At 41.2% G+C, this 13,600-nt stretch overlaps 1 protein-coding gene across 2 annotated transcripts in view; it reads right to left on the bottom strand.

Annotated features, from left to right (window-relative positions):
* FBXO11 (F-box protein 11) overlaps positions 1–9,626 on the bottom strand; it is a 501,351-nt gene extending 491,725 nt beyond the window's left edge. Inside the window, exon 1 of one of the 2 annotated variants that reach the window (XM_078649648.1) lies at positions 9,297–9,626. In XM_078649648.1, the coding sequence (XP_078505774.1) occupies positions 9,297–9,387 (91 nt within the window). In that variant the 5' untranslated portion in view covers positions 9,388–9,626. The remainder of the gene's footprint in view (positions 1–9,296) is intronic. The other variant, XM_078649649.1, reaches the window with a different exon arrangement.
* Between the last annotated feature and the right edge of the window lie 3,974 nt (positions 9,627–13,600).

Raw genomic sequence — 13,600 nt, 5'->3', positions numbered from 1 at the left:
TATTGCCTATGCTCCCCTATCATTAGCAGGAAGGACGCCAATTTATTAGATTTATTTTTAATCGAGGTTTGTAAATCTGTTTTAAGAATCCCAAAAAACATTGACCAAGCTGACATACGACTGGAATTTGGACTTGAAAGTCAAGCCCTAGTGAGACAGACGACTTTTTTTTATGCATGTATTAATAATCTTTATTAGCTGTAGGCTCTTTAGCAAATAACTGTTGGCATGAAATAAATTATTCTATGATAACGCCTGGAGATCCTATCTAACAAAGTGCTTCCAGAGCTTCGATTTACATTTGGGATTTCCAGAAATGAATAAACCTTATTTTAAGCAGTTTTTAAACCAAAAGACAAAAATTATTTTGCATTTTGCTGACAAGGAAGCTCTAGATGCAAAGAGGCATGCCTGGACTGTGATAAACTCCTATAACAAGTTAGAAATCCAGTCCTATCTGGCCATCAATTTTCTGTCACGCTTGAGGGATATATTTATGGAACAATTTGGCAGGTACCCAACCAAAGATGGCGCTCCAAAATGGACACAATCATACGCATCAAGCTGTTGTAGACTGTGTGGGTTCCCGCAAGAAACCTTATTGCACATAGCATGTGTTTGACCCAAAGTGCTTGATACACGCCACATTCTTTTAAAGCCACTAATTCTAGGAGAAGGTGTAAGATTGGGTCAACAGACCTTCATGCTATGTTAGAGATTGTAGTGCTTGGGCTCATTACATATTGTTATATGATTGCAGGCACTTTTTACAATAAACTTTGATGGCTTTCCTGATGAAGGCGCTTACACACCGAAATGCGCATAGATGATCATAGAAGCCACAGCGGTTACATCTATAGACAACATTAACTATAGCATTTGTGATATCCAACACTGGAAACCTGATTAAATCATTTACTAAATTGATGATGTTCACGTAAATAATAATATATTATACTGTGGTTACTCAGTACTAAGCAACACTGCTGTAGATCAAAAACAGTGTGTGAAGTATGATTGAAGGAGTGAATGTTATGGGTATAGGATGATATACCGCTCATATGCAGATGTAGTAAGAAATATTTTTACAATTTAATAATATCATGTTTTCTATGAATCACTGCATTTATGTTGAATGGTAATAAAAAGTTCAGTGCAGGGATGTGGAATTGCTATAGCCCGACGCCCAGGACATATTGTTTGGGGTCAAGGGCAACAAGTTTTAATGTGTATTTTGTCCTTGGGACAAGTAGGCCCAACCCCCCCTGCAGCACAAACCCTTTGGCTACCAGTTTGCAGTAGCACATTGAGGGCCAGGGAAGGGCACTGCCTGAAGTTGTTATTATTTGTGTGCCTATGTTAATGCTGTTCAAACAGTATTTATGGTTTTATTTATTGAAAACCTTTATTATTAGGGTGAGTGCTCTAAGTAAATGTAAGTTCTGACTGCACTACTGACAGTGGTTACAGTATAAAAATGTGTACTCACGGTTTCAAAGTTTAGCAATATGAGGCTATGCATAATGCTCCCAGAATGCTCTCTGATTAGATGCAAATATTTTCAGAAGCTTGAGAGCAAGATTAATGACTCTTTGCTTTCAATATAAAATGTTCCTAAAAAAATGAAAGTAGGAAAAACATTTTTTTTGCTAAACTACTGTGAAATTTCAGGTACCGTTTCTTTGCAGCATCATTTAGTAAAATGTGTTGATGCATGCTAGTATTTCGCAAAAATGTTCATATTGGAAAATTAGTGTAATCAGTTTCAATAAGATAATGAGAAACATAAAAATAAACAAGCACTGGCAAAGCCAGTAGGTCTGAAATTAGTGGCCAGCTTTTTAGTTTTGCCAATACGTGACTTGTTTTGGCATGGTTTTTGTAAAGCCTTCTTGATGTGAGAGCTGATGGGCCCTCACCATTATAACAAACATTGGCAAAAGTTAAAAAAAAGTCTAAAAAAAGCACACACTGCCACATTAGTTACTGCCACTGAGCAAAACTACTTTGTGTGCCAATATACTCCTTGTGAAAGAGCTTAATGCCGTCACTCACAGTGAAGCCAGCCGATACAGAGAGAGGGAGAGAGAATTTTAACAAACACAAAAGCTTGTGGTTAACGCCAGACCAAATTAGGGGCCCTATTATTAAAGAAAGTCTTAAAAGTGCACCCTGGGTATATGTCCTTGCATTAAGTGCAGCTATATGACTTTCGTGAATTTACAAGAATTTATAGATGTAGGGCAAGAAATGTACTCGTGGAAAATATTTGTGAACTGCAGTTTATCATGAGCAAACATTTCTCAGTATGGGAAACGATTAGAGAAGAGTTTTTGAAAACCCTTAAAAACACCCTTAGTAGATTTGCACAGACTTAAAGGGCATTCCAACCCTGGAACTATTGCTTACCACTACCTTCAGTCCCAGTAATTAGATCTGCAGAAACGTGGCAACATAAAGGGATTGCTAGTATTCAAAAGCTACTATGGTATGAGCTCTTATATAATGATATTGCTGCCATAATTTGTCGCCGAACCACATGGCACCAAAGGGACAAGTGGATTTTGTTACAGGACAAGCAGATTTATGAAGCAACTTGCCCCATGGACAAGTTGATATTTTAATAAATTCCACACCCCTGAGTTCATACTGTATACTTTTGAGCCCTTTTTAAGTTTCGCTTGTGCTGTGCTTGAGAAATCTATTGTTTTTAATATAAACTTAAAAGGGATTTCCATCCTGCCTCCTCGCTTTCCTGGCTGCTCATTTGTTCCCGTGCATGCCACTTACCTTTCCTCCATTTGTATTGGTTGTAGCATATTTTCCTGCATTTACCAAGGCTTGTTCCTCACCTGCTTCTCTTACTAGTTTCCCGCTGTTGAAATACTATTAACATCCGCTTTGGTGGAACTATATGTTCATAAAGTTCTGCCATTAACTATTGCAGCATATTTATATAACGATTTATCACCCAGAGGGATTAAGTGATTTGCATGGAATCACAGGATGTTGCACGGCGCCGCCCAGACTCGAACCGGGATACCCAGCTCTCGAGTCAGCAGATCTGGCCGCTGCACCACATACTCTACACTCCTTGTGTTATCTGACAGAGAGCCCTTTCCTTCTCCCGGACAATTATTGAGGAACACAGCTCTTGAAGCATTACATATGTGAAACTGATGCATTCCCAATGCTTGTTCTATTTAGGAAATTCAGTTATTTTAAAATTCAGTTGCCGAGGGCTGAACTTCAACTATTAGCAGGGGTCCCATTTTCTTTACACTATTGTTACCACAGCCTATCTATGTGGGTTCATTGTTTTACGTAGACTCTAGCCTCCCCAAGTTAGCTGCCTACAGTGGTCAAAACGTTCAGTTCACTTTCAAGTCAGCCCCCAAAATCGCCTTACTACATTCACAACTCAGGTGCACTTCCACTGTTAATAAGGCAGGGATATGGAGATTTTTAAAAGGTTTGGATTCACAAACTAAGATTATGCCAACTTAGTTGGTAACCAACCACGTTTCGACAACCAAACCAACATTAACCTCTCTGGTAATGAAGACAAACTATTTTCATTAGAAAAGATCAAAAGGATAGATTCACACAGACATTTTATGCTTGAATATTTAAAGGGCAGGGGTCATTCCACAAGGACTCCGAGTGAGGAATATATCAGGACTCTGTTCACATCCGCAAGTTCTTGGAACGTTTGTCGATGATAGCTAATCACTGCTCCTACGATCTTATGATGCGCATTGTGGAGACAGCCAAAGCACTTCCACAGGCACTAGTCCATGAAAAGTTAGAACTTGAAGAGAATATCAAAATGTCCCAGATAAGGCTAAAAAAATTGGAGGAAGTAGAGAAAGAGATGGCCTCCTATACTATATGGAAAAAAAAGAAAGAGATACATTTTTTAAAAATAAAAAACAACACTTTTAAAAAATAAAAAACCAACACATTAGCTATTACACCACAGAAAAAATAAATCCCTTTCAGGCTGAAAAGTGTTATAGTCAGAGCCAATATAATGAGGAAGACACCACTGGACAGACTAGGTACAATTGCAAAGCCATCACCTTCTCAGATACGCCCGATTCAGATAACGAAGGCAGCTCTCATCATTTTGATCAGACCAGGAGAAGAAAACCATTTGAATTAAACCCAGTACTCGGCCAATCTTTTTTAGCGAGGAGGGCGGAGCAGAGACACAGACATCAAACCCAACAATGGGAATTATCAGCCCAACAACAACCAATATCTGGAAACCAGGAATAGGCAGTACTGGAGGATGTGAAACAAATACCTATTTTTAATCGTTCACAAATTTCTCTTGACCCATCAACAGATTCCTTACTATCGAGAGGGCTGTCATTTGTTCCACATGCTAAGGTCGATATCTTAACTATTTCAAGATATTATGATTTGATTTGATTGATGCTTTATTTCGATATGCACATATCATAAAAGCAGTACAAAAAGCTATTATGTCATTTTTTGTGAAAATAAGTTTGTTAAAACTATTTTTCGTGCATGGTTCCTCAGATTCGAGGCAAGAAAATCTATCTCGTCCATCACCTCTTTCCACCTTCACTCCCACATCAAATCAAGTAGGACCAGAAGTCACTATCTTCGAAAAAGTTATCAGCACCTCCAACAAGCCATCTGTGTCACTCAATCTAGATAAGCAGGATTCCTTAGCATTAAGAAAGCATAGTGACAAAAGGGTACTTACAATTAAAAACTGTGATAAAGGAGGAGAGGAGATTGTTATCAAGGATACCACCAACTATGTGACCAAGATGAAAGATCTTTTAAGTAATGAAAAACATTACAAACAAATACAGATGGATCCTACTTATAAAGTTATGGGCAAGATTATCCACCTGACGGCACATGCAGTATTTATGGGTAAGATCTATGATATAGAACAAGATTATCTGAACATCAGTAATCCTGGGATGGCTAGTATTTGTGGGGTAGCCAAAATACAGAAAAAAATGAAAATGCCCCTTACACTGTGGCCACCATAGGCTCGGTTACTAAGCCACTCTATAAATATATGGACTCCATTTTATGACCACATGTCCCGAAGATCATGTCCTACATTAAAGACACTAAGGATATCATTATGACAGTGGAAGGGTTGACATATAATGCTGACAAAGATCTTTTGGTAGCCTTAGACATTGAAGTCTAGTACAGTAAAGTCCCCCAAAAATGGCTCTGAAGGATGAACAATAGTGAGTATACAACGTGTTTATATTATGTACCTCGAATAATGTCACTGAAGAAACATTGAAATAGGTTTTATCCATGTTTTCCGATTTTATTCTGCTTTTAAAGTCAATATTCTTGTGAATATTTATTGAAAATGTAGCCTTCTTTTTTAAGATTAATAAAAATCATTACAATTGAAACAATTAGACAATACAATTTAAATTACAATTGTATCAAGATTTCAATGGTAAATGTGGTAGGTGTGCAATCAAAACATTTGTGTTGCTGAGAAAGAGTACATTTTTCTTCAGCTGCAACATTTCCCTGCAGCTGATTTATGTGAAACATCTACAGAACTGGGAACAAAAGATTGATCGTATGCAGATGGAAGATTTACTATTCAAGTAGTCAATGTTTTCAGATGTTTATAAAGTAGAACGACAGTCAATCCAAAAACATTCAGAATCCACTTTTCTAACCTGCTCAATCACAGTAATCTAGATCCACATAAAAGTTGATTTTAGATCAATTACTTTTGTCTTAAGCAGGTCTTAACTTTTCCTCTGCTAAGCTTAAAATGTCCCTCCTCTGGGTAAATTATAGAGTACATGCCTTTGTTGAGTCCACAACAGGCTTTCTTCCCTGTATATTACATTTGCCAAATAGCACTCAGAAAGCATAAGATGGATAAAATTGGCTATTTCAGAAAACAAAACTGTTTTAAAAAAAAATCTATACCCTGGTATGAAATATCAGGAAACATCAAGGTACATAAACCAATACAATAATTGAGAGAATCTTCGCACACAAAAAAAGTTCAGCTATTCCAACCATGATTTTGTGGGTAATAAATGGTAAGAATTGCTTTTCTGCAGAAAGGAACAGCTTGACAAAAGATTACCCTATCCCGCCCTAAAAGTAAGTATGATCTGCTACAAGAAAGTGTGTGGTAACTATGCAATCAAACAAATCCAAGTTACTGCCATCAAACAGACTTATTCACTGCTTTAGGGAAAAAATGCCTTAATTTTTTTTTTTACGTGGGCAGTATTTTAACAAATGACAGTTGTCCTGCTTGAGAGCCTAACAAAACAATGCCTTAGATCTAAACATTTCCACAGGAATAACTTTAGACAAGGAGATGAACATCAAAATTCCTAGAAAAAGCTAAGTGTGTCTATTCAAATTGCTGAAGCACTACATTAGTATGTGTATTTAAATCATGAATCTGATAGTTAATCAATTTAATTCTAGGAAACGTGCTACTTTCTAAAGCCTTCTATATAACATGTCCTATCATTAGCTCCATAAAAACGATATCAGTTTTCTATATCATGTTCTATAAGTAGCTCCAAAAAGACTGCATCCCTACTTTCTATATTATGTCCTACCATTAGCTCCATAAAAACCTCATCAATCAGTTTGTTAAATGAATGTGTGTCAAATAATTACCAACTAAAGATGCGGTGTTCGGATTTACGCATCTATTAATGGTATAAAAAATCTAATCTTAGCTGTCCTAACCAAGTGCTTGACGAACAATTCTAGAACTATAATTTCCCCAGGAAGCTCTTCCACTATGGAAAACATTCAGCCAGTAAATGGCCAAACAACGTGAAATAGAAGAGAGATAATTCCCAATTATGTTTGTTATTGTTTTGCAGCAGAATTTGTAACATCTTATTTTTTACCGTACCAAGGGTGGAATTGCAAGTTTAACTACAGCAGTTTCAGCCTTAAACTCACCCTGTCAACTGTGGTATGTTTATGTTCAATCGTGGCAACATGAAACATTAAGAACATGCGGATAAAGTTTTAAGCGACTGTTCAGATTCATAAACTGGAGGTAATCCTGGCTAACAAGTACAAAATGATAGTTGTCAGGCAACTTAGCCATGTATAATGTCAGAACACAAATCCGAAATCACATCCATTAAGACCTTGGTATATCTTGGATGACTGTATTTCAATGGAGTCCAAAAGATGTAAATTAAAAAGAAAGCTCTTTAAAGCTTCACAAAAATGTAAATGTTAATACATACTTTAGATTGAAAATCACTGTGTGTGCTTAAGTAGTTTTAACCAATTCACCTATTTTTCTTTTCAAAACACTGGCAAGTTGTATGGAAGAAAAGTAATAAAGAGAAGACTGCATATACAAAGCTTTCTCCTGTCTGGGGTGCGTGGTGATGCTGCAGAATACAACATAGCATGGCCTAAGTCATAGATGAGATTGTAGACCTTGCTAGGAACTACTTTACCTAATAGGGCCATAAAAGTCAGAATAGTACAGTAAACAAATTAACGTGTCTTAGATTTAACTGCGGTCATCAAAAGACACCTGACTGTCTGTTCTCCAGAAAGGTACCAACAGACACTGTGCAACTGGATGCACTTTCAGGCGCCTTCCTAATGTTTTGTTGTGATTTTGATACAGTTGGTTGAAATAGCACCTCGAATTTCTGTTGACATAAAGCAACCTTTATATATTTTAGAAAAATCATAGGTCCTTGCTCAATTTGCACAATATTTTTCAGTACACCAAAGAACCTTCATGTATTAAGCATGGACATAATTCTTTGGCCTGGATTTCCTTAGGGTTGTGGGAGTCATCTGCCTTTACCAGCTAGGCTAATGCCATCATTTTGGCTGAGATGTCGCGTCTCCCGAGTACAGAGGATGAGGCTATCCAGAACAACATTCCAGACAACCTACACTATAGCACTCGCACCTGAAAAACAACGATCTTGGCGATTTGGCTAACGTCTCACTCAACTGTAAAGTTTCACTTACTGCATACAGGTACATTCGATGTAACTGCACGGTGCATACGGAACACGTGGTATAATTACATGTTCAAAATTGCTCAGCAGGGAGACAAAAACAGAAGGCAGCCGTGCACGGAAGAGCAGTGGAAAGGGCACCGACACCATCACAAGAGATGCGGCCAGACAATGGAGACCACCAGGGGAGCATACATTAGAGGAGATACAACCCTGCACAGAGGGCGGATGCGCAAGCATGGTGTCCTCATTTCTACTGGTCAAACACAAAATACGGTTGATGGTATAAGGCCGTGACAGTAGCCACCACAACCAGAAAGCACTAGACAGACAGTACGGGGATGGTCGAGGGGCTAGACTAAGCCGAAACAATGCTGCTTGGAGTGCATATGAAAAATACCAAGCACAGTGTGTCGGGGACTAGTACAAGTATGTGCGCAAGGAACGGTGGCGGTCGTGTAGTCTCTAAAATTGCTATGGGAGCAGAGCAGTGTCGGTTATTGTGGCTGGTTCCGCGGCTCAGTACTGGCTGCTTCGGGACAGTAACCAGGCAGCAAGAGGCGACCCGAGTGCACAGCAAACATTAGCAGGACCGTAGGCCTCAGAACCAATGGACGTGGAGGGATAGAAGAACAACACACTTAATGGAGAGAAACGGTTGGGGGAGGATTAACAGCTGACGGGGAGATAAAGGGGGGCAGATCTTGCTAGAGCTGACAACCAGGTGGAAGAGAGGGTCAGTGGAAGGGAGGGTCATAGTTCCCCCCGAAGAAAAAAGGGGCACCGCTCAGCCCAAAAGGAGTAAGAATATACTGCTCATCCAAATGGAAGAACAGGGACACTACTCACTCTGAGGGACATAGTGGGACACATACCACCACAAGGAAGTAAGAGAGGGGGCAACACAAGACTAGAGGGGGCAACACAAGACTGAAGGGGGCAACACAAGTCGCCTAGGATAGAGGGACAACACACCTTACCCTCAAGGTGTGAGGGGCAGTACATCCCAATATAAAGGAGGAAGACGACTGATACAACTCACCCCAAAGGAGCAAGAAGGATCGGGGCGGCTAAGCTAAATCCAACAGAGGAGTACTTTAATCTGGGTCGGGCGGCACAATGCGGGCCTAGCAAATCCCCCGGACTGCCCCCTCCTCTTTGCTGCGGGGTTCGTGAGGCCGGCTGCGGGGGAGGATGGCCCGGCTGTAGGCCCAGGCACCATCCGCTTGGCACAGCAGACAAAGCAAGACCCTTCCCTTGTGCCAGGGTGTATGGGATCGGCGCTCTTACCCCTCTCCTCGCCGTTGTTCCTCTCCTGCTGCACCGGGCGCGGCCTCGACACTCGCCTGGGTCTCCTGTTGGCGGCTCTGACGGAGTTCATTTGCCGGGCTGGCAAGACGGCCGCAGGCGCGGGGAGGGAGAGCCGCGGGGGGTGCTGTGCATGGGGGGCGGACGCTCCAAAAGGCCCGGGGTCGAAGAGGTCGGCTCACCCGGAGACTCTGGGCCCTAGCTGCCGCGAACACGGGAGCAGCTCGCCTCAATCTCCGCTCTCAGCCCCAATTCTCCGTGGCAGGAGGAGCCATTGACACTGCGAGAGGCAGAGCTCGGAGGAGGAGGGGCGCGAGTAAGAAGCTCCAGCCAATGACGGGCCACTGCACGGAACTTACACTCTTTCGCAGCCAACCGCAGTCCCTCTATCACGAGTGGCCTGTCTGTGACTGTAGTGGGGGCGAGTGAGCGGGGTGGGGCCGTGCTCACCGGGGTCGGTGCTTACAGACCGGGGAATGTTGTTCCCGAGACGTGGAGGGAGCAGGAGGCACGGGTGTCTGGCGCTTCCCCAGGGACGTTAGAACCGAAGAAGCTATTGGTGCGCAATGTCTCCCAGATCTAGTTGGCGCTGGCAGGCGTTGACGTCACAACAGCGGTGGTCATGGCGGCTGGAAACAAAGTTGCGAGAGAAACAAGTGCGCAGCTAGAAATCCCGGCGACCTCGCCGGCGGGGCGCTTCGACTTCACCACACACCAGGCAAAAGCACAAGAGGTTTTTTCTATTTCGGGTCACCCATTCCATGTGGAGAGGAGCACGACCTTCCTCCAAAGAGATCTGCTTACCCCGAGTCACCTCTGTCCTCGCCAACCTAAATGCATGACACCTTAATTGCGTTGTGGTGAGTGTCCAGTACATGCCTGGAGTGCGTAATAAGGTGGCAGATTTTTTTTTTAGCAGATTGCCTCTCCCTTGGACAGAAGTGCATGATGAGGATATTGGAACAATTCAGCGTGGGCGAGGGAACAAGTGTAATTCCACCAGAAGAATGGATTCAAAAGTAGGATGACGATCTGGTGTTTGCACTAAGGCTAGGCTCACAGGAGGGTGGCCTACTACGAACTGTGTTCCTTCAGAGTTGAAGGTATTTTGGGAGTTGAGACGAGAAGTGTCAGAGGGGGAGGGGGGCAATAAGATTCTAAGGAATGGCAGGATTGTACCACCGGAAAAGCTAAGAAACAAAATGATTGACTTGTGTTATGAGGGGCATTTAGGAATTGCACAAACAAAAAATCATTTGAAGGAAGAGTATTGGTTGCCAGGTATGGGGCTTTTTATTGAAAGGAAAGTCCAGGAGTGTATGCTATGCGAGAATGCTGATAACAGTAGTTACATTAAGACCAGCTTGATGCTTTGGGAAAAATTGAGTGTGGATGTCACAGGTCCAATTTGGGGTGGACCAGTGCAGAAGTACCTTGTAGTTGCTGTGGACCATTTTTCTAAGCGTCTGGAAGATGAAGTGATAGTTAGTGCATGTTGATGTAAGTACAGTGGTAACATTTTAATATAGAATTTTACAAAGGGAAGGGCTAACTCTGTGATCAATGACAACGGCACACAATTTGTAACCAACGCATTTGAGAAATTATTGAAACGCAATTGAGTAAAGCATAGTGCCACTTCACTTTATCACTCAGCTTGGAATATTTTGAATGTTTTAACCGAGTGATAAAGGGAACAATATAGTTAGCTAAGTGTAATGGTCTGGAATGGTAAGTGGAATTGTTTTGGACTATATGGGTGTTCAGATTTCACCTTGTACTTCAAATGGGCATAGTCCCTTTGAACTAATGAGAGGGAGGACTGCTTTCAAAAAGGATAACATTGGGTGAATGTAGAGTGCTAGGAGAGTAAATTGGGAACCCGAGGAGGTGAAAAGACGCATTGACAGAGCCAAACGGGTATACAAGGAACATTATGGTAGTAAACATGGTTGCAAATCTGTTATGTTGCAGGTAGGAGTTATGGTGAAGGTTAGAGGACAGGAGTTTTAAGATGTGGGCAGAGCAGGTTTTCAAGACCACATAAAGTAATCAATGCTGCGTTGTTAAGCAATGGTAAGGTTCAACATTTTAGTGCCTTGTCTGTGTGCGATAAAACTAGTGTAGATGCTAAGGGAAAGGATGGGAGAGTCTGTGATTGGTGGACGGAGGATGAGGAGACTAATGTGAAACTGGAAGCCCCCATGAATGGTGAGGTGGTGAGTGCAGACAATTCAGCAGAAAAAATGGTTCCTGAAGTAGGCATACCAGGGACAGGAAGTAACACTGGAAGGTTTGGAAGCGTAGTAAATAAACCCACCAGATTGGAAGACTGTGTGTGAATAGATTCATTGTAATTGGATTCTTTCCAATGAATTATTCTTGGGATATAATCAAATTCAAGATTTTTTTTCTTATGTATATTATTACTCTTGTTGTATACTCAAATGTATTTTTTATTCTTTGTTGGATAATCAAAAGGGAGATGTGTAGTGCTCTATCTTTCCCAGGCCTCTGGAATGTAGGTACGTAGATGGAATGGAATGTTGGTATAGTATTGATTGTGTGAGCAAATGCTGAGGCGAGTTTAAGAAGAAGTCTGTTGGAGGCACAGGCATCTGCTGCAAGTGCTGTGCCAGGATATAGTAATAAAGTTACTTAAAAGAATTAAAGTCTGCGGCTCATCTCTACATACATGAACACTACTTCGTTGGTCCAAGTACGTCATTGTCAGGAAGAGTACTCTCACTACAGCACAACTGTGGCATCGACAAGCTCCTGGAACCAGCCTCGGAGGTCCTTACCTGTTGCAGTGTTCTAAGGGATATATCACGTTGGTGTAGCAACCCAGCAGAGGAGTCACTTATCTGTGTTTCCTTGAGGTCAGGGACGCTACCATACTTATCAACATTCTCTAACCAAAAGGATGATTTTTCACTATTCAAAACATCTGATTAGTATTCTGATGATCTCACCGTAAATTGCTTCACGTGATCTTTGATTCAACGATACAATCACAGAAAAGTGTGGAATCCAGATCAGAAGAAAGGGAAGTTAGGCTACCGACTCTATAAGATAAACAAGTGAGATTTTATCACAGTGAGTGCCTGTCTTTAAACTCAGTAACAAGGTGTCTGTAAATTCAAGAGGATCCATGCAACTTGCTTTCCGGAACAGTGCATGGCCTTCAGAGAGTTGTTGATTATTCTAGTCCTGTTGAGAAAACAGACATTTACCTTTTTTAACAGGCCAAAAGATGTAGGGTGATTCAAATACATCTGTGCTATGGTAATACCAAAAGCCTTTGCCTACTTCCTAACCCAGGAAAGTTGGCAAGCATGCACAAAGAGTGCAAGGAGAGCTTAGCTTGTTATTGTCTTTGACAACTTCGCCTGAGAAACCACTCTTGTTACGCCTCCTGAGTTAACTCCTAGTTATACTTCCCAGCTTAAGGCCACAAACCGCACACAGCACTCGCTCTTTAGCCACTTAATGTAATGGGAATTGTAAGATAGTAGTGTTGTCAGAGTAGCCCTTGTGTTACAGATACCTGCACATGTGGACGAAGGAGAACTGGATTCCCTGTGTTTTACTATCATGTAACTATATGGGCATCTCCTCAAACTTTCGTCTGTGATGCGCTGCACAACGAGGCAGCAGATAATAAATTGAGATTCCTGACGTGCACTTTCCGCTATGTTTGTGTGCTGCCTTCTCAGACTCCTGTGTGCTCTTTGACCCCCTGATCGCATCACGCAAGAACTTGCGATGAGCGAGTTTCAAAATAACCTACACATAACACTACATCAGCTTATTAGTCAAGTGTAGCCATGCCTATACATCAAACTCTGTTTACTTAGACAATTGCTTGAAGTCGGTTAGGTCACTATCTTTGCTATTGCCAAGATCAATTATTGGTAAGGCTCCCTGTTTTCCGTTTTTACTGATTTTTGCAGATAGAAACCGACAGAAAACATTTATTTTCTTGTCTGTATTTATTTTAAAATGTGGATAAAAATGGAAATTGGGTTTCTTTTTGAATAATTCTAAATAGTCTGCCATGACTGCCAGAACAAAAGCTGTGTGGATTGATAGTAAGGGGGTTAAAAAAGAAATTAATTTTAGTAAAGAGACTTGAACAGCAGTAGATATGCACAAGGTTGATAAAGAAATGTGCATATTTTCATATAAGGGCATTGATGTATTTTCTGCGGGTGTCTCCGCATTAAAACCTAGCAGGCATTCAAGCATGAGTGGATATTTATCGGTTAAATAAATGTGGAAAT

The sequence above is a fragment of the Lissotriton helveticus genome, chromosome 6, assembly GCF_964261635.1.
Source record: "Lissotriton helveticus chromosome 6, aLisHel1.1, whole genome shotgun sequence".
Classification (NCBI taxonomy): Eukaryota; Metazoa; Chordata; class Amphibia; order Caudata; family Salamandridae; genus Lissotriton; species Lissotriton helveticus.
This window is presented reverse-complemented; position numbering and strand designations above follow the sequence as displayed.